Source organism: Pongo pygmaeus, chromosome 9 (assembly GCF_028885625.2).
Source record: "Pongo pygmaeus isolate AG05252 chromosome 9, NHGRI_mPonPyg2-v2.0_pri, whole genome shotgun sequence".
NCBI lineage: Eukaryota > Metazoa > Chordata > Mammalia > Primates > Hominidae > Pongo > Pongo pygmaeus.
The window spans coordinates 89573002-89593184 of NC_072382.2; the positions used below are offsets into that span (position 1 = coordinate 89573002).

Here is a 20183-nt window from a genome sequence, read left to right on the forward strand (position 1 = left end):
TGGTTTTAAATGGCCTTCCATAATTTGATGGAGTCTGATAAGGCTCTTTGGATTTTTAGAAGGTAATTTCCTGTACCTGGTTTGTATATGTCACTTCATCCTCAATTTTATGTGAACATATTACCATTCATATCACGTTAGAATAAAAGATACTGAAGGGAAGAGTCTGACAAAACAGATAAAATGGCTTTCTTTGTTAAGATCAAACACATTTTGTATAATAATATATGTATCTACATATGTATATATATCATTATGCATTTAATACAATGTCAGAAGCATAAATCAAATATATTTTTAAATATACCTTGTTTTTCTCTTCCGTACATCAAGCATCTACCTTATATTCTGCTGTTAGTTTTTCACTAATTTGTGTCCAGGGAATGTATATTTGCTTAAGAATCAGTCAAAGTAAAACTTTTTTTTTCTGGAAAAATTATGTAATATGCACATACATCTACACACAAACACACATATACACAGAGACACACATGCAGATGGACTCAAAAGTCAAATATCTATATAAATATGTATGTTTGTAGACACACATCTATACACACACACATCTATTTTATCTGTGTGATGTTACCTCTATCACCACATATAATTATGAAACTATTTCTATAATTTGTATGTCTAGACACATAAACAATGCATATTTCCTATATTTCTTTTCTTTTAAGTACTTCTTTATGTAACAGTTGTTTGTAGATGTCTTTGGGGACAACATCTCTGGTTGGTTTGTGGTTGGTTTATATTTTCATTTAAATCTATATAGTCCACTGCTTACTTTATAAGCCCCATAATTCAAATGTATAGATCATCCAGTATTCAAGATTAATTAGTAGCATGGCTCTTTTCATCTTAGAAAACACTATTAAGACAACATTCTAAACATTTGAGGTGAATAATCTTAAGATCATATTATAGTTTTTTTAATGTTTTTTGAAAAGTAACTGGCTTCACAAACACCAAGTACAACATGATTTAGACAGCTGAGAAACAGGCAAGTATATTTTGAAGTGCTAAAATAAAACATATTTATACAAGTACAAAGCAAAACAATGCTGATAAAAATGTTAAACTTTATGAAAAAATCATTTGCAATTCACATCAAAATAATTTAACATTCTCTATTATTTTAATAGTACAAGCTGTCACAACAGAGAAAGAACAGATACACGCACACAATTTTAAAACCAAATCAGTTATAAGTGCAGAAAAAAGTAGTACAAGCACTTTTAGCCCACACAAATCTTTTAGGATTGGCACCATCTTTCTAAAACATCTATAATCTATATAGATTTCTAATTACAACACCATCAGCAGCTGCCATTGATTTCTAGAAATACACACAATATACATAGTATATTTGTTCACATTGGGAAGATCAGTGAAATTCAACCAACTATTTTATACATGCCTCATTCTTCAATAGACAGTAGAGACTCTCCCAGGCCTCAGACCCTCTTCAAAGTGAATTCTGACTTGTCTTTATGCTTTCACTGATCTGTATTTTTTCACAGTATAAAATTGTAAATGGTAACTATAGAGATTCTGACAGCTTGAGGGTTATTAATAAGCCGTTGCTAAATGTGAACTCACATAATACCTTTGAAGTCTCCAAAACATGTACATTTTACCGGGAGACTAGCATAGGAAATGCTTTTGTTTTTTGTTATTCTTAAAAAGAGCATTTAATTCCTGGCTTGGAAGTCACAGAACTGCAGCAGAGCTATTATACAATTCATTTACAGTCAGAAATAGCTCCTAGTCTTCCTGATCACTTGCTGGTAACAGCAGTAGTTTGGGAAAGATAGTTACTTTCAAGGATTAGCATGTTTGGGGATTTGCTTTTTTCCCTTGCTTCTGTCAAATCTCTTATAATTTTTCTTTCCATACTCCCTTTCTGTTCCCCATCCCTAGCCCAGAAAGACGGTTCTTCCCAATCCAGATATGTTCTTCTTAGGCTGCCCCCACTCCTTTCCCAAAATAGAAGGAGGAGTGGACTGCTTAGATTAGTCAGTATAACTTGGTTAAACCACGTCTTCTTCTTTCCATCCTGGGACATATCTCTCCTTTAGGGTCACTTTGCTGAGCCTTAGCATATCCCCTTCCTTTTAGTCATGCTGGCCCCGACTGAATTATCACTGGGCACCAGGAACAGATTGTTTTGAAGGAAATTCAATGAGAATGTACCCAAATGAATTGTGAAGTTCATATCCTATAGCCCTAGAGAATATTCAGTTCTCTTTGTACTGTAGAGTTATTACTTGGAACCTGGTATTAGAATTGGCAAAGAGACAGAGTTAGCATCATTCCAAAATAAAAGATCTCAAGAATGCGTTACTAATAATCTTATGTCCAACATACAATGTATTCAATGGAGTGGCAAAAGTTATAGAAATACAGAGAAAAATATATCTTGTTCTCTTCTAATTGGATAAATCATTTTTATTATTACAGTTGATTATGATAGCATGTGGAATTATCAGATGGCAATTTACTTGCATTAAATTTAATTTCTAATGAAGTTTTTTGTAAGGTAGTGTACTTTTTAAGAGATATGTTACTAAAAAAATAGAAAATGAATTTGACCATGAACAAAGTTTAAACATGTTCTTCAATTGGTCTAGAGTGAAACGTATTATACTTGAGAATAAAATGAAAATCAACATAAGGATTTTATGAAACAGATTTTAAAATGTAAAGCATATCAAGAAAGGTTTTTAATACCTAAGAAGTCAAGATAGGAATCCTCAGGTGAATGCCATCCTTTTGATGAGGATACAAAGGGTATTAATACTTGAAAAGATTTCCATTTGTTTTTCAGATAGAGGCAGACATTTGCTTTTAACGAACCATGAAACTTAGCTAGATTTCACTTACATTTCAAAAGCCTCGGTATAATATTTGGGACCAGGGTGCTGTGATGATATTATTTTCAAATCCAGCATGGGAGGTTCGATTTCTTTTAAATTAATACTTTAGTACATTAATGTTAGCTTTTAATGTTTTGTATTGGGAGGTTTGACTTAAAGTGGCAAGTAAGAACAAATAGCAGAAAAGAAAACTCAAGCAGAATATTTATTAGAATTTTTTAAAGTGAAGAATGATAAATTATGCCAATGAACTGACTTCTATTTCTCAGTTTATTTTCTGTTAAGTAGATGTGAAATAAAAAAAAGTACTTACCAAAATAAGGATATTGAGCTAAAAGAAAAAGTTTTATTTATTTTTCTCTCTGCCAAAATATACTTCTGCCTCACAGCATATATTTTTCATAAGGCTATCTTAAGTATAAGGCTGGGTCAACTGAACTTTAAATTTATAGGACACCTCCTCCATTTATTACTATCCTTATTTAAAAATCAAAACATTTGGTACCTGAGGATAGCTGCAACGGGAGGAAGAAAGAGATGACAGTGGATTCAGGTCTTGAACTATGAATTCTACCTGTTTGAGACTATCAAAGCACACTTGTTTCTGTTATACTCTAAATCTCTTTTCTGCAGTTTTAAAAAGTGACAGTATGAAGTGCACAAAATCATATTAATCATTATTTTAAAAAAGAAAATAAGAATTGCTTTGCCTCTTTTTGGAATGGCTAAGAAAGACTGTGTGGTTAATATTCATTAAGGTTCCTCTTTTTTAGTATTTTGTATTGCTTTGAAAAATCTACATTTGTCATAGTTCATAGCTGCCCTGTTTAAGCAGCCAAGAATAGTTAAAATCACTGCTCACTGGCATAGCTAAATCTCCACTAAGCTGACTTGACACAGTTTAAAATTTTCAGTGTATTAAGATTGTGTCAATCCTTTCAACAACAGTCTCTCAAATCATGACAATGTCTTCATGGGGTCTATGGACCACTCTTCCAGTGGTGGGACTCGAAAAGAACAAAGGAGCTCTTTGTGCATCAGGTTCTCAAAATAAAGGAATGAAGAAGCCCCAATGCATATTTTAATATTTTAGTTGGCAATGCAAACGGAACAGCATTCCTAAAGAGTGGCCATGTTTCTTGAAAGAGATAGCCAGGCTGGAGCTCAAGAATGATTATTATAAAGAGAATTTCCAGCTACAATGCACCCCAGTGAGGGAATTACAAAACAGTATTCCAGAAAATATTTTTTTGCTACTCCAGTATTGATTGGCAACATGGTGAAATAGTCAAGAAATCTTCCACTGGTTTTCTTGGTTAATGGAGGTGAATGTGAAATAAGTAGGTGGAATCCCCGATGCAGGCTTTTGGAAGATATTTCACAACCCAATTGGAGAGGATAATCTCTGGTAGAAGCCCTACGTAGTACATTAGCGCAGCACTCACTATCCAGTAGTGTGTTATGCATGGGACACATTCACAACGCCTCAGTAAATACTGGACCCAAGTTACTGCTTTTCAAGGTCTTTACAGGAAAGAAAAAACAAAAAGAAAGAAAAAAGAAAAAAGTTGATGTTTTGGTCCCAGATTTTGAGTTTGTTAGAAAATGTACATTCATGTTTGGTGAATCAAAGACTCTTCTGGGAAAAGAATTAAAGTAAACAAATAAAACTTTTTACAGTTGCTTATTAACTATGCTCTTCACCCTCCGTTACGCTGTTTCACACGCACTGCTTCCCTAGAGCAAAGCACTTGGTATGGAACTGTTTGAAGAGACGCCTTGTCAGCCCTCAAAGATATCAGCCGTGTTTCTTAAAAGCCCATGTTTTCTAAGGCCACTAGAAGAAAATCTGCCAAAAGATTTGTCGTCGGTTTTTTCGTTGGTTGTCATGAGATAGCACTATTGATCTCGTGTTTCCATTAAGGGGTGCCCTTGGCATCTTCCCCCTGGGCCGTAACCAGGCGACTATGCTTGCCATTGTGTGTGTGAACACGGGGGGCTCCGCTCCGCACGCGCAGGCCGGCGCGCTTTCCAGGGACATTCACAATGACGAGGAGCTCTGAGTGTAATCTCTTATGATAAGAGTGTCGTATTTGGGAGACGACGGGATACAGAGGGCCGACTCGGACACTGGCGAGTTGGGGGTTGTGCTCCCCGAGTCCACCGAGTCTCTGAAGGGGGACGGCGGGGTGAGAGCCACCAACTCCTCCAGATCTGGCTTGGCGGCCGCAGCCTCGGGCCCGGCCGCGGGGCTCTCCCGGGCCGCGTCCCCAGGCGCCTGCGCCCCTGCCGCGGGCTGCGCGCCGCCCGTGACCTCGATGGCCGGCAGAGGCTGGATTTCGGCAAAGGTCGTCATGGTCGTGGGCAACTGGATCTCTTTGGGGATCAGATAGGACGAGCAGAGCGGGGCGCCGACGCCGGGGCTGGGGGCCGCGGTGGACAGCATCATGGAGTTGAGCTCGCTGATGTTGGCCGTGAAGCGGGTGACCACGCTGCTGATCTGCTCCATGAGGGAGCCCTGCGAGGAGCTGCTGCGCGCCGCGGGCTCCGAGTGCAGCGACGGCACGTCGTCGTCCGTGCGGCTGGCCGAGCCTGCGCGGTGGCTCAGCGTGCTGATGGGCGACGGTGAGCGCGGCCGCGCGGGCGCCGGGAAGTGCTCCTCAGCCTCGGCCACATCATACAGCGCCTTGGGGCCGGCGTCTGGGGACTCGGGCCCGCCTGGGCCGGCGCCTGCGCAGCCCGCACCGCCCGTGGCCCCCACGCCCCCAACGCTCCCGCCTGCGCCAGCGCCCAGGCCACGGCTCTCCGTGCTCTTGGGGAAGGGCTTGATGACGGCCGTTTGGTTGGGGTTTTCTTTCTTGTTGATGTGGATGGACAGGCGCTGCCACAGGTGCTGCCCCCGGCTGCTCTTCTCATTCTGGGCCCACGTGACGGATTTTCCATTGGAGCTGAGGAGAGAAGAGGGAGGAAAGGTGACTCAGAGAGGTGCCCAGGGGGCTTGGATGCCGCTTCCCCAATGGTGGTTGCTCATGGGCCCCGGACTGGGGAGGACTTTTCTCATTCTTTCAGGAAACACAGCATCAAAAGGACATCATGGAAAGAGACCTTGGAAGTGGCTTTCTTTTGCTTGTTTTGAGTTAAAGGCTGCTTTCTATATCAGGGCTTCAGTTTATCATTATCATGAAAATGTGTCAAAGGGGATGCTTGTCAGGATGAATGAGTGTTTATCAGGATTCTGCGGGAGTTCTGAGCCCACCTGTGAGTGCAGCAGCACACAGATGCAAGGGCCTGCAGTGTCCCGGCTGTGTGCAGAAGTGCCTGGTACAGGACAGGGGCTTCCTAGAGTTAGTGGCCTCTGAATGAAAACATTACCACTAGGACCCAAACTCACCAACAATCATCAGAGAGGAGGGAAGGGGTAAGAGAGTCAGGGATTACCAGGAGGTAGTCAGTGGTTCCAGTTCCGCCTTTATTCTGGAAGTTGGTATATATATAACTAGGGTTTTCTGTCTGAACCCCTGATTTTGAACATAGTGTTACTTAGGCTGCCTTACCTGCTGGAAAATAAAAATTTAATGAACACACATTTCTAATGAGAACTTCTTTTCTTCATAGAAATTCACCTCACAAATGTATTTCAAGTTCTATACTTGAATAACAGTTCAATGAGTGAGAGTGCTGTATAATGCCTTCGGCACTTAGCAGAGTGATCTCAAATTAGGATCCTGGTGAATACTGTGGGACTGACATTTTTTAAAGGCCTTTCTCTCTCTTTCTCCTTTGCACCTCCACCATGGGGTCTGAAAGCCACTCTCAAGATGTGATTGGTGCCTCAGCCTCAGTGCCCTAGTACCTCTCCTTACCACTAAAAGCTGACACAGTAGCTTCTGAAGCTGCAGACGTTCTTTCAGAAACTTTACAAAGGTCAGAGAATGTGGCCTGACACTCAAGATTTTTTTTTATTTTTTATTTTTTAGACGGAGTTTTGCTCTTGTTGTCCAGGCTGAAGTGCAGTGGCACCATCTCAGCTCACTGCAACCTCGGCCTCTGGGATTCAAGCGAATCTCCTGCCTCAGCCTCCTGAGTAGCTGGGATTATAGGCATGCGCCACCACGCCCAGCTAATTTTGTATTTTTAGTAGATACGGGGTTTCACCATGTTGGTTAGACTGTTCTAGAACTCCTGACCTCAAGTGATCAACCTGCCTCAGCCTCCTAAAGTGTTGGGATTACAGGCGTGAGCCACCGCGCCCGGCCAGGAATGTTATATGAAGAGATTCTGGTGTAGTTTCCCATCACAAAGTAATCCAAGATCTCTGTTACTAGGGGGTCTGTTATTTTCAGTCAAGACAGCTCTATTCTAGGGGCTGTGACCAATAGATAGCTTTGAGGAGCCTGATGACAAAAGAAGTTGAAGATTGCAGTTTTATCATCACAGCCTATGGTTATTAAACTAAATTCTGTGTAAGACTCATCTAGGGCATTTGTCAAAGATATAAGATGTGACCCCAGGAGAGTCTGATTGTCTGGATTGGCTTCCAAGGATCTATGCTTTTAACAAGCATTCTGTTCTTCTGCTCCCAAAGCAATTCTGAAGCACTTTGTTTCTCAGATTCTTTCACAATCTGAGAAACTCTGGCAGAAAGCCATCCTTTTTTTCTAGATCCCCATCGCTCCCCTTGGGCCCCCTTGCTGGAGGGCTGGCTTGTGGCTTGCCTTTGAGGGGGCTGGGGCATGTACCTCATTTGGAATCCACCAGCCTTGAGGCTGCCTAACTGGCCCTGCAGGATCCACTCTGTCTGAGAAACCCACTGCCTTGGTAACAGACCGCCATTTCTGCATCCCCTTTAATGACATGCTTTTTGCCTCTTTTCACACTGCTTCCCATTTCTTTATCTGTTCCTTTCCACTTCATGGTCTTTCTTTCTCCGCTCTTTCCTGTAAAATTTCTTTCCGTGTAATCTACCTAATATATTGTAGTCTCATGTCCTTCAGAATCCTGGAATATGAGCTTCTTCCACCTCACCCTGCCCTTCCTGGAAAGGATGAATGAACCATTTCCAGGTTTGGAGGTTGCTGTGCATCCATAGTAGCAGAGGGGGCACTGCCAAACAGTTGGCGTTCCTTTCTAGTAGCTTCAGGATTTATTTTTCAATTTTGCATTAGCCTGACTTACGTGTATTACAATGCTTTTTCCCAGGTGTCCACTAGCTTCCAGAATATGGCAGAGAAGAAATGGGCCAGTTTATTTACGGGATTTGATTGGGAGGATGGTTGCCAACTACACCCTTTCTCCTATCAGAAGGATAAAAAACAGGTGTTTCGAAAGGTACAACTATTCTTTCAGGTCACTAAGGCCCCTTTTAATACAAAGCATGGACTTGAAATCAGGAGACTAATTGGATTTATTCCACCAACTTTTACCTTAGGGACACTCTTGCTCCTAGTACAGAGAGCCTTGTTTTGCAAACACTAGCTTTTAAAAAGTTTCTCTCTCTCGAATGCCTTTAGTTGAACATGATGGAACATAACTTTGGATGTTAGCAGTAACAGTCTTTGGAATCACCTGTAGCCATGCCCCAAAACATGATAGCATGTTGCAAAACCTCTAGGTGAGTGTGTGATGAGGAAACCATCCTAATCAACCAATTATGTACAAAGTATTGACAACTTTCCTGGCTGTGCCTTTGCTTACAGTGCCCATGGCCATAAGGGAGAAAGAGCACCAGACCATCTGAATAACGTGAAAGTGGACACAGGAAACACCAGACACCCAGAGAAATGGAGTCCAAATGTGAGTACTTCATTTCATTCTTTTGAACATGAAATCTTTTTTTCCCTGAAGTAAATGAGAACTCTTAAGAAAAAAAAAACAAAAACAAACAAACTCCCTACTCACGACATTATTCTGTTTATTAGTAGAAGGTACATTCCATGAAGACACATATCTTATCTATCTTGTTCAGTGACACTCAGCATGATCTTAATAAGCATTTGATGGATAAATAGGATTTTTTAGTTTACAGGGCCACTGTGGGGTGTCATGGAAGGTGCAATAGAATAGAGATCCTAAAATCCGTTTCTTATTCTGGATCTGCCATCCTAGATGCTTGGAAAGGAATAATCTTTTTAAGCCTCGTTAAGAAGCAGACAGTGTCTCATTTGGTTAAGTTTGTTTTGAGATTAAATGAGACAATGTAGGTGAAAAGAGCTGGTAAAGAGAAGGTGTCTAAGGATGTTCAGTTTTTGTATTTTATGTGAATACAGCACTTCAGAAAATAAAAAGTATACTCAATGCCATTTTGAACCCTGGTTTAAGGAACGGAGAATTCAGTGCAAAGTAAAATATTTGGTAAGCCATAAAACCTTTCAGGTTCTTTCTCTTTTACCTGACCTGGAGTTCCATGATCCATGGCCTCTTTTCACACCCTAAACTATCTTCTTGGGTGATCACCTCTACCCCATTAAATTCCAAATTAACCTTCTTCCTCAAATGCTTTTTCATTGTGCTACATCCTCTCTTCCTTTTTGCTTAACTGTATCCTCTTTTTTTCTTAGTTTATTTTACCTTAATTGTCTTGTCTTAAAGCTTTCCTGACCCTGCTAGGCTAGATTCCTATGGCCCCTGCGTTCAGGCATATCATAACTCTTTGCTATACGTCTATCTCACCTGCTTGATGGGACATTATGAAGGCACAAACGGAGGGTTTGCTCTTTCCTATATGCCCAGTAGTACCCATGCATTGTTTAGAACATGGTAGTGCTCAATAATATTTTTGGGCCAATGATTGAGTAGATAAAATGCAGTTTATTTTTAAAATTTATACTGAATTGTTTTTCTGTTAGAATTAAGTTTTTAAAATAATTCAATGTTAATGAAGCTCTATTTTGCCTTATGGATCTACTTTTACTTCTTATATACCTCCCTTTAATCAATAGTACTCAATGTCTACATATTTTAAAAATTTCGTTAAATATGAAAATAGAAAGCTTGATATCTGCCATGAAAATCGCAAAATAATTACTTCTTTATAACTCATATCTGTCTTAGTGAAATTGCTCAGTGGTGAAATCTTATCGAGGCAGTAAGTAGTGATAGTGGAAAAGAGAAAGGACCCAGATTCTCAGTCCAGGATCTGACTCAGAATGATGTTGAGCAAATCACTTGCCACCTTTGAGCTTCTTTCTTTATTGGAAAAAAAAAAAAAGTAAAGAAAGAAATAAACCTTCCTTGCCCACCTTGCATGATGTCTGGGAAAAAACAAAAGGATAATACATATGAGGGTACTTTATAGAGCATAGCCCTTCTGCAAATGCAAGGGGTTATTCATTAACATTAAATCTTCTATTCAGTGGAGCTAAGATGTTGTATTTATTATTTAGGCTGAGATTTTTTTTCAGCATCCATGTTATATGTTTGTCCTTGGGGGCTGAAGTAAGAAAAATGAAAAGGAACTTTTCTTTACCCATCTATGGCACGTCACATTCCCTCACTGAATATTTTGGACATTAGAAAAGGAGAGGGAAAGAAGACTGGAGGAGAAAGGGGCAAGATGAAATGATCTGCCACATCTGAGGAGGGGACCAAAGGTAACTTCTTGCTGTCTTCGAGGCACCATTTAACCTTTTGCAAAATATAATATGATGCCATCTAATGTTCTCTCTGTTATAATTATTTGCTCTTTATTTCTGAAAAACAAACAGTAGCATATCAATAATGTTATTTGAGGATTAAGTTTTTTGTTTATTTGTTTCATTAGTTTTTGTTTACATTTTGGGTCTGCCAAAATGATACTTTCTATCTTTATTCTCAGAGGTTTATTTTTCCTGTTTTTCCCTTCCATATCAGACACTTAGCAAATTTATTCATTTTCAAGCAGGCTCTGAATGTCATGTCAATGACCTCACCCAGTTTCTCTATTCCTCTGCTCAAACTGCAGATATTAGAGTATTCTGCCATGGTACACCATCATTAGGAAGCAAACATTAATAAAGGAAAAAAAAGTCTGACCATCAAAAAAGTCCATGGAATTTATAATTCAATACAGGAATACAGTGTTAAGGTATTCACAAGTATGACAAAAATGAGGATGGAAAGGAATGTATTGACATGAAAACTACTGCGGAAAAAAAAGACTTTGGGTTTTTCTTATCAGGATTAGAAGAATTCAGAGAAAAAGTTGTTCACTGAGGAAAGAAGTTTCAAGGAAGGATTTGCAAATAAAGTGGATATTAACAAGGCCTTAAAGCTTGGGGATGTTAAAATAGCATGGATAAGCAAATCTCAATTAATACATGTATTGCATATATGGAAAGGAAACTAATTCTACATGCCTAATCCCATGAAACTCCTCCAACAGCCCTAAGTGACGTGGATTTTCACCTCTCTCTTAAGTAGCAGTGGTTGCATGTTTCCACAATAATTCCCCCAGAGAATCTTTCTTACCAGGCATTTAATCCCTAATAAATTCCTGGTGGGAGGAGAATCACTCGATCCTCTCTTAACTAGTCTTTGGCTTAACAGCAACAGGAAGCCTTTTCAGAAGCTACATGTTCATTCACTGTGGGTTATTAAAGTGCTTAATGGTACTAGTACAGTCACTACTTCCCCTGAGTCCTCATAAGGAGCAAGCACCTTAACAAAGGAGAATATGACACGGGAGCATATGCCAAGCATTGGAATTGTGTTGAGTCATCACAGATATTTCCTTCTCAAATCAAACTATTTATTTTGATCCACAATTCTGTTACCTGGACTTGGCTTCAAAACTAAACTACTCTAAATGGTATTAGTTGGTAAAGTGATACAAAATTACAGCTAGATACAAGGAATGAGCTCTGGTGTTCTGCAGCACTGTAGGGTGAATATAGATAACTATAATTTGTTGTATATTTTCAAGAAGCTAGAATAAAGGATTTTGAATGTTCACAACACAAAGAAATGATAGATGTTTGTGGTCATCGCTATGCTAATTAGCCTGATTTTGTCATTACACTTGGTATACATGTAAGGAAACATTCCATATCCTATAAATGTGTACAATTATTGTCAACTAAAAATAAATTAAAAAAAAAATCTCACTAAACTACTCTTCATCCTGACATTTAAGTTCTAGGTCTTAACAGAGATGCTTTAACAGAGATTAGAAAGAATTTTAGATTTTTGTACTTTTTTTTCAAAACAGGAAATGATTTTTACCAGCAATTACTATAAAGCTCAATTATAATTTAGTAAATAGAGAACAAAGCCAGACATAGCTGTTTTGTGTCTAGAAGCTGCTGCAGTCAGGAAGACTTTGTGGAGGAATTCAGCTTGATTTAAACCTTGAATAAAACATGGAATTGGGATTGGTAGCAAAGGAGGAGAATCCTGGAATGGTAATAGTTTCCATTTTAATAGAACTTTTCAGCTCACAAGGTGTTTTCACCTATGTCATCATATTTTACCTTCATAACAGCTGTCTAGGGTAGCATTTATCAGATAGTTTTTTAATTACTTATTTACAAGTCTGTTCCCACACTAAACCTAGAGCATTCCAAGGGCAGATGCTACATGTATCTCCTGTGCTTAATATGTATCTGGTGCAGAGTAGTGCAGAGGAGTGTTAGTGAAATAAAGTGAACTATATGATCTTGAATGTTTGATATAGACAGGTATTATTAACCTTCACTATAGATATGAGAAATGAGGCTTATGGAACTTAACTAAGTTGCCCAAGTCAAAGTAAATGGCAGGACAGTGCCCCAAATCTGATGCTAAATCCAGAGTCATTCCCATTGTCTCTGTACTGAATGCCAAGATACACACATGAACTAAGGGGCTAACAAGACATACCCTTGTGGAGCATGCAAGATAGCAGTGCCTCAGGTTTTGCCCATAAAATAACCTGATAAATTCTAAAGCTCTGCATCAACATTGCTGAGATAAATCCTGAGGGACTATAAGATAAAAGTTGTCCCAGGATGTTTAGAATAGTTGCTGGGAAAATAATTTCTGTTTAGGCAGAAGACTCCTTTCTATCTTAGAGCACCTCAGCTGAAGCTTGTTACTTAAATCTGATGTACGAAGGGGATGTTAGTTATGAGGTTTGAATCCTGGGTGCAGATTCACCACCAATATGTTTATTGTCAGTGAAGTCTCTTGGTTTAAGAAGGAAGTGTCTTGGTTATCCTGGTTTTTTTTTTTTTTTTAATTGGATAAAATGGGCACATGCCTTATATCTGTCTGTCCGAGTCCCATTTCCTGTGGAATTCTTGGGATGCTGTGCACTGTATCTTTGTACTATTAAAACAAATTTAAATCTACCATGGACACCATTATTTTGCTTAATGTCAATCTTGTTGGTTCCTCAAAGACAATAGAAATCTTTCTTTTCTCTGGACCCTTAGAAAATTAATTGGGTAGGTTAATTAAGACATTTCCTTAATATTTCCAGATTAAGATATTTCTTTAATATTTCTAGATTAATTGTGTACCCAATTAATTGGTTACACAAACATACAGCTATTCTTGATTAATGTTTACTTTTTTCTTATGATTGTAATACATTGGCTTCTGTACACACACACACACACGTACATTTCTGATCCCCTCATTTAAATTCTTTTAATCTTTAAAAATATCTGTGCATATGTGTTGTCATATGCATGCTATTAAATTGACTACAAAACTGAGGATTAGAGAGGTTCAAAGAACTTGTGTACATAAAAGTAGAAAATACTTAAGGTATAAACATCTTCGTAAAGCCAAGATTTTTGATAAGTTACTGATTCTTGGAGAATGGAAGACAGTGTGTGTAAAAGCTTAGTGTGCTTTGAAGGCATGTGAGACACAGTGGCAAAAAAAGTTTTTAAAAATGATTAATAATAAATAACGTTTGTGTTGAAGAATTAGTTCAAACTAACTCATTAAACATGGGATTAGATAAAATGATTGATTTAAATTTTCAGAGCACTCAGCTTTGCTGAGTAACTTTCGTCTACATTTCAATATTACCATTATACATAATGGGAATATGCCAAGAAGATTAGTTGGACTCAATTCCCAAATTTTATCCATATCTTTAGGTGAGAATAAAAGTAGAAAGTATTCCTTAAAATTCACTTCCCTCTCTAGAGCATACAAGTTTGGACTTGATGACTACGTGTCAGGCTGTTCCCATTTTGGCTTGGCATTTTCCATTAGAAATGATTTTTATTTCCTTTTTCCTTTTTTATAGAAAATTACAAGCTAGCAAATCTATTGTTTCAGATTAAATATATGCATATATATTGTATATAACTACTGAACTATCTACAAAAACTATACGTTTGTGCATAAATGTGTGCATATAGATGTGTGTGTACATATATATGTCTATTTACAAAATGTTTTTCACAGGCAAGAACAGCAGCCTCACACAAGGCTTTGACCAGCTCCTCCTTTTTTTCAGTAAAAAGAGTATTAGATAAGAAGAGAATTGAGCAGAAACTGAGATGAGAGAGTCATAGAATTCAAGTATTCCTGTTACATTTGTGTATTACATTTCTTACACGCTAAGAAAATAGACTTCAATTTAATAATATAAAAAATAGAATATGTTCAGTTTAATAATATAAAAATAGAATATACTCTGAGTAGTTAGTAATTCTTTCAGAAAAATAAGAAATTAGAAATCTGGTTAATATTTGTGGTACTTAATAAAGCTAGTACATTTCAATTCCAGTCACCAAACATTAGTTAATCTTTTTGGTTTTTGCTGCTCTTATAAGGACTTATCTGGAAAAATGCTTATAATAAGATTTCAAGGATTATTATAAGCTATTCATCATACATAATTTTGATGCTATGTTTTTTGATTAATTTTTTTATAAAATTAATTGGCAAATGGTATAGAAAGAATGACAATAGATGGTTCATGAATAAATGGTTTCAGGGTCAAATAAATGGTTTCAGGGTCAAATAAGTTAAACAAATTAAACTAATTTCTGATGAATTTATCAAGTTTTTATGTAACTATTCACTGAGAATTTCCAAGAAGGGCATACGAGCATATATGTTGGCTCCATTATTGTTAGCCATACTGTCATCCCTGCTTCCCTCCAATCCTGACCACCATCCAAATCTTGGCCTTGTTATTGGTACCATAGATTTAAAATCTTAATGTAGACTATTGCTCTTGCAGGTTCCATCAGAGTGAGTTTTATTTCTTTATTAAGATTGTCATTTCCTTTAGGGTGGAGATTATTTTATACTTCCCCAAACACCACATGGTCCCTAAAACAATGCTACCTACATACACAAAAATTATCTGGGCACTTTTATTGAGTGGTTGATTGAATCAATAGACTCCTCACACTGTTGAGTACTGAAGACGTAAAAGTGAACATACATTTCTGTTTTGTGGCCTTAAAAGCCTCAAGTTTAATGAGAAGACACAGGCAACCAGATAACATGCAATATCAGATGTAAAGGTAAAATACATTAGAATTATGAAGTTGGGCAGAGTTTAGCTAGACTAAGACTTTTATGAACGTCAAGGAGGAATGGACATTAGAGTTGGGTTTTGAAACCTGAGTAGGTTTTCTAGGTAGAGCAGGAATGGGAGTTCCTTCTCCCTGGAAGAAGATGGATAGAAAGAGAAATGAAGGATAATCCAGACAGAAACACAGCATGTCTTAAGTCTTAAGATGTGCTGTTGTAGAAAATAGTCAGCATGTTTGGAGACTTGTATATCTGGGATGTCTGGAAAGGAGAACATATGTACAGAAGCAGAAGGAATAATGGTCAAATAGTTAGGGTTAGTTTATGAAGAACCTTGTATTCTGAGTTCATGAGTTTGTGTTTTTTTCCTGGGTGGCTGATAACATAGTGATTATAGTGTGTGAATTGCAGAATCAGACTGAGTTGGGCTCTAATATGGGCTTTACCAACTTTTTAAAAAAGATTGAATGAGAAATCTTGCAGATAAAGCATTTGACACAGTGTCTCATGTATCTAAGTACTCAATAAATGTTGGCTGCTTTTATAGGTAAACATGGGGGAGAACATGAATTTTAAAACAGGGAAATTATATCATTGAATTTATTCTTTTGTTATCATTAGATTTTGTTTTACTTACTTTTCCAGAATTGATTTTTGAGCAAACAACCATGGTGGCAGGGTAGAGAAAGACAAGACAAAATAGTAAATACATAAAAAACAACCTTTCTAAACTGGGTGGCCTTGGATAGTAACAGCACATGCTAAAATTTATTGAATGCCTATTGTGTGTCAGGCAATATGCTAAGTGCTGTACTTATATAATTCCATTTAATTTTCACAGCATCATAGTAAGATAAGTGCTATAATATAATCTGACATTTATAGAAAATGGATATTAAAGAGTTGAAATGGCACTCCGAGGTCACACACTGGCTAGTGCCAGAACCAGATATTGAAGTTCCTTTGATTTTAGATTTTTCATGAGATTGCTCTACTGTGTATGTTATTTTATTTCCCTGATCCTGATTTTCCTGTGTGTAGCATGGAAAGAAAAAAATTATACCTTCTTTATATGTTCTTGGGAGAACTTAATGCAGAACCTCCATGAAGGGACTAGTATAGTGTGTGATACATGCTAATCATAGCAATGTTACTAATTCTTCTTCTTCTTATTTTTTAGAATATGTTAGAATATTAATATGGAATTGATTTTGGAGATAAATAAAGTGAATATTATTGTAGAAATTCTAATCTATTCTCAAAAACCAGCTGGCTTCTATTGTCTGTACTGGAAAGGCAGAATCTTTCTTTTATCTATGGAGTTTAAATTATATAACTATATGCCTTACACTTTCTGAATACTCAATTTAGATCTGTTATTATGTGTTATTCTATTACTTTTAATTCTGTTTGTACTGGTATAAACTATAGCACGTGATAAGAAATGGGGACTTAATCTGAGGCATAAACTCTCCTGTGTTAGAGGGGTTTTATATTGCATTGCAGTTATCTGTTTTTCTGACTGTTTCTCAGTTGACTTCAGATTTTCAAGGGCATTAGTCATATCTTGGTCATCCATTTATCTCTAGAGTCTTTTGAGTGCTTGGTTCATAATAGGTGCTTAATAAATGAGCTTTACCTGAAGGAAGAAATAATTGAATGAATGAAAGGCAATCCTAACACAAGACATTATATTTGGGGCTATCTGAGGTCCTACTCATTTAGCAAGGACTATTATGACATAACTCTTACCAAATTCTCCAAGGCTTTATTAAACATTTATACCTACTAAAATCAGATGCTGCATATCACAGGTGAAAATCAGTTACTCAACTAATTGAAAGTTAATAGTTCGCATAGCTTATATCACAAAAGAGTAACAATAATAATTCTTTTTGTTCAAAAATAACCCCATACCACCCTTCTTCCTTCTGGCACTGGAGGGGGACTAGAGATCTGTCTGTTTCATTTGACTGAGGGAGCCCTTCCTCAAAGAGAGACTAGGAGGCTCAGAATGTCTTTGTTTCTCCTACGTGGCCTACAACATGAGCACATCAGAAAGCAGATTCCAGCCAGGAGTGGTGGCTCACGCCTGTAATCCCAGCATTTTGGGAGGCCTAGGTGGGTGGATCACAAGGTCAGGAGTTCGAGACCAGCCTGGCCAACATAGTGAAACCCCGTCTCTACTGAAAATACAAAAAATTAGCCGGGTGTGGTGGCGGGCATCTGTAATCCCAGCTACTCAGGAGTCTGAGGCAGGAGAATCGCTTGAACCTGGGAGGCAGAAGTTGTAGTGAGCAAAGATCACACCATTGCACTCCAGCCTGGGTGACAGTGCAGACTCTGTCTAAAAAAAAAAAAAAAAAAACAAGCAAGCAAGCAGATTCCAAGTACTCCAGTGCCATGCCCCTGCTGACACAGAGGATAATAACATTCAGTGTTGAGGTTTCAGTCATTCAGTCATTCCTGAGGCTGGACCATCTTGCTAGGGACTAACATGGTAACAGGGCTTAGAGAATGTCAGTTCTTAGAGCCACCTCCCTGTTTGGGACTCTCTTTTACTTCTCCTGCAATCAGGAGGATTCTGCTCTAAATCACACTTAGACTGTCCAATGTGAAAATATGAAAAGATGACAAGTTATACTATATTCAGACATGAGGTTAAAAAAAAAGCCTCTTCACATAAACAGAAAACAGCAACATATTTCAGGAAGCTAGTGTGCTATGGGTACATATTATATTCTCATTCCTTTCCCAGCATGAGGGTTGAGGGAGGAGGGCAGAAATAAGGGAGCATCTGTCTAAGGCCCTGCTAATGTTACAGATCAGAAAATAGTGCTCTGCTCTGCTTCAACTGTAAACATCGTGAAATGCTTTCTTTCCCCACCAGGCAACTTGGCTCTGGGATAATCATCCTAGGCATGAATTCATAGAGTACTGTCCATTCTACAGCTTCATTACAGAAAACAGGCAAATGAGATGCAGAGTGACACTCTTGGTTTTCTGTGGTTGTTTGAGCTCCCCTTCACCCCTCCCTGGAACTAGTTATTCAATAATGGCCACAGAGGAGTCCCAGATGTTTGCAGAGTAAATGTGATGCTTGGCTTTGACTCCTGGAAGTAACAGGGGGTGGAGTAGGGATGAATTACAAAGAAAGGCCTTATTGGTTGACACTAAAAATACCTATAAAAGTCTCACGTACATAGAGTTAACCTTTCTCCAGCCCTTCTATTCAATTCCTGAGTAAGCAAATTTGGATTAACTACTCCAACCCCTTACTTAGAAACTGCTGCCATCACAGTTATCTCCTCTCTGACATCTTTCTCTTAATGTTCATTTTAAACTTATTTCTCCTGGATAAATATGTGTGTGCAGGCATGTGTGTCTGTATTTATGTGAACAAATGTGAAGTTGGAAAAAAGATACCAAGACCTTGTGAATTTTGGCATCTCTTTTGATATCTCTAGGCCTTTTCTACTCCCTAAGGGAAAGCTTAAGCATGGCAGATCTCTCCTCTCTCTCTCTGTGTGTGTGCGTGTCAGTTTTTATATAGTGCTAAATAAATGAGAAGGAAGAGATACTAGGAAGGGAAGATCATTTGTTCCCAATTAACTCTGCTTATCTGTGTGGCTGAGGTGGATGATCTAACACAATTGTATTTATTGTAGCATGCATTATTCCTCTCTCCTCCACCAGGATATATCAGTGTAATAAGCCTTTCTATTATCTTGGCTATATCCAAACAAGTGAGGAAGCAAAAATTAAATGATATCTTGCTGTTGTAGAGGAACTCAGACCATTCTTGCTGGAGATACATCAAGTGACTACCTTTGTAGATCTGGAACTGACCCAAGGAAGCCTCGTATGTTTATCTGGGATCTCCTACTCTCTGTATACTACCCTCTCTGTCCCTTTCCCCTCATTCTCAATCAAGACAGCCTTGAGCAAATTTAATTTCTGGGATGATCAGATCTAAAGCTTCTAAGTATTGACTAAACACTGCTAAGAGCATCAAATGGCATAATTGAGACCAAATGCTTGCAACAAACAGCTCCATGTCATCTCCTACATGAATGGATTACTCTAAAATATCAGTTCATGCATTGGATTCTTTGAGATGACCTAAGAAACTTGTTACATGACAGATTCCTAAGTTGTATTGCCCAATATTTTGCCTCAGTCTGTTTGATAGTCAGCTAAGTTTGCCAGGTTTGGGAACTCCAGTTTTAGACCTCAAATTAGAAGTCACTCTGGGAAGAACCCTTGAGCACTCATTTGGTGAAGTCACTTTAACCTTGTCCAGCTTACTCTGGTGCTGTTTGCCTAATTTTCAAGGACATGAATTATGCTACTTTGTTATATCTAAGTGGAAGGAAAATAGGAGCCCCAATAGCATTCTGTTGAGTCACTCCCACAAAATGATCCTCTGAGACTCATTTTGCAGATGCACTGAGATCCAAAGATAGCTGTATAAAGGGATTGTAGGCATAAGGCCATCAGATACACCAAAGTGCACACATATATGCCTACACATGTACACACACTATCATTGCCTTGTCTCTGAGAACCTTAGACAAAGTTAGCCAAGCCCTTGGCCAGGGCTGTTATGATTGCTCAAACTGTATGCTGAACAGTTCTGGGCACCATTTTCATAGATTGCAACGTGAATAGTCCTCCAGCAGTTGTGCAATATGGTGGGCCTTGGAAAAATTTAGTCATTATTTTGAAAATAGGAAGGAGCCCACCACTGAGGAAGCAAACACAATGTTTGTGGTGAAATTTCAACAGGATTATCTTCTTGTTATGCAATTAGGTCTCAAGCTCTGCTCTCAGCACATG

At 38.3% G+C, this 20183-nt stretch overlaps 1 protein-coding gene and 1 long non-coding RNA gene across 5 annotated transcripts in view; one reads left to right on the forward strand and one right to left on the reverse strand.

The window, feature by feature from the left end:
- Nucleotides 1–935: 935 nt before the first annotated feature.
- GRM5 (glutamate metabotropic receptor 5) overlaps nucleotides 936–20183 on the reverse strand; it is a 585961-nt gene continuing 566713 nt past the window's right edge. For all 4 annotated transcript variants that reach the window (XM_054439378.2, XM_054439376.2, XM_054439380.2 and 1 more), the window contains one exon: nucleotides 936–5830. In XM_054439378.2, coding sequence (XP_054295353.2) covers nucleotides 4924–5830 — 907 coding nt within the window. In that variant the 3' untranslated portion in view covers nucleotides 936–4923. The remainder of the gene's footprint in view (nucleotides 5831–20183) is intronic.
- On the forward strand, nucleotides 8393–10534 carry LOC129007941 (uncharacterized). Its single transcript, XR_008492423.1, has 3 exons — nucleotides 8393–8493; nucleotides 8579–8675; nucleotides 10283–10534. It is a non-coding gene; the product is annotated as an uncharacterized LOC129007941 (long non-coding RNA).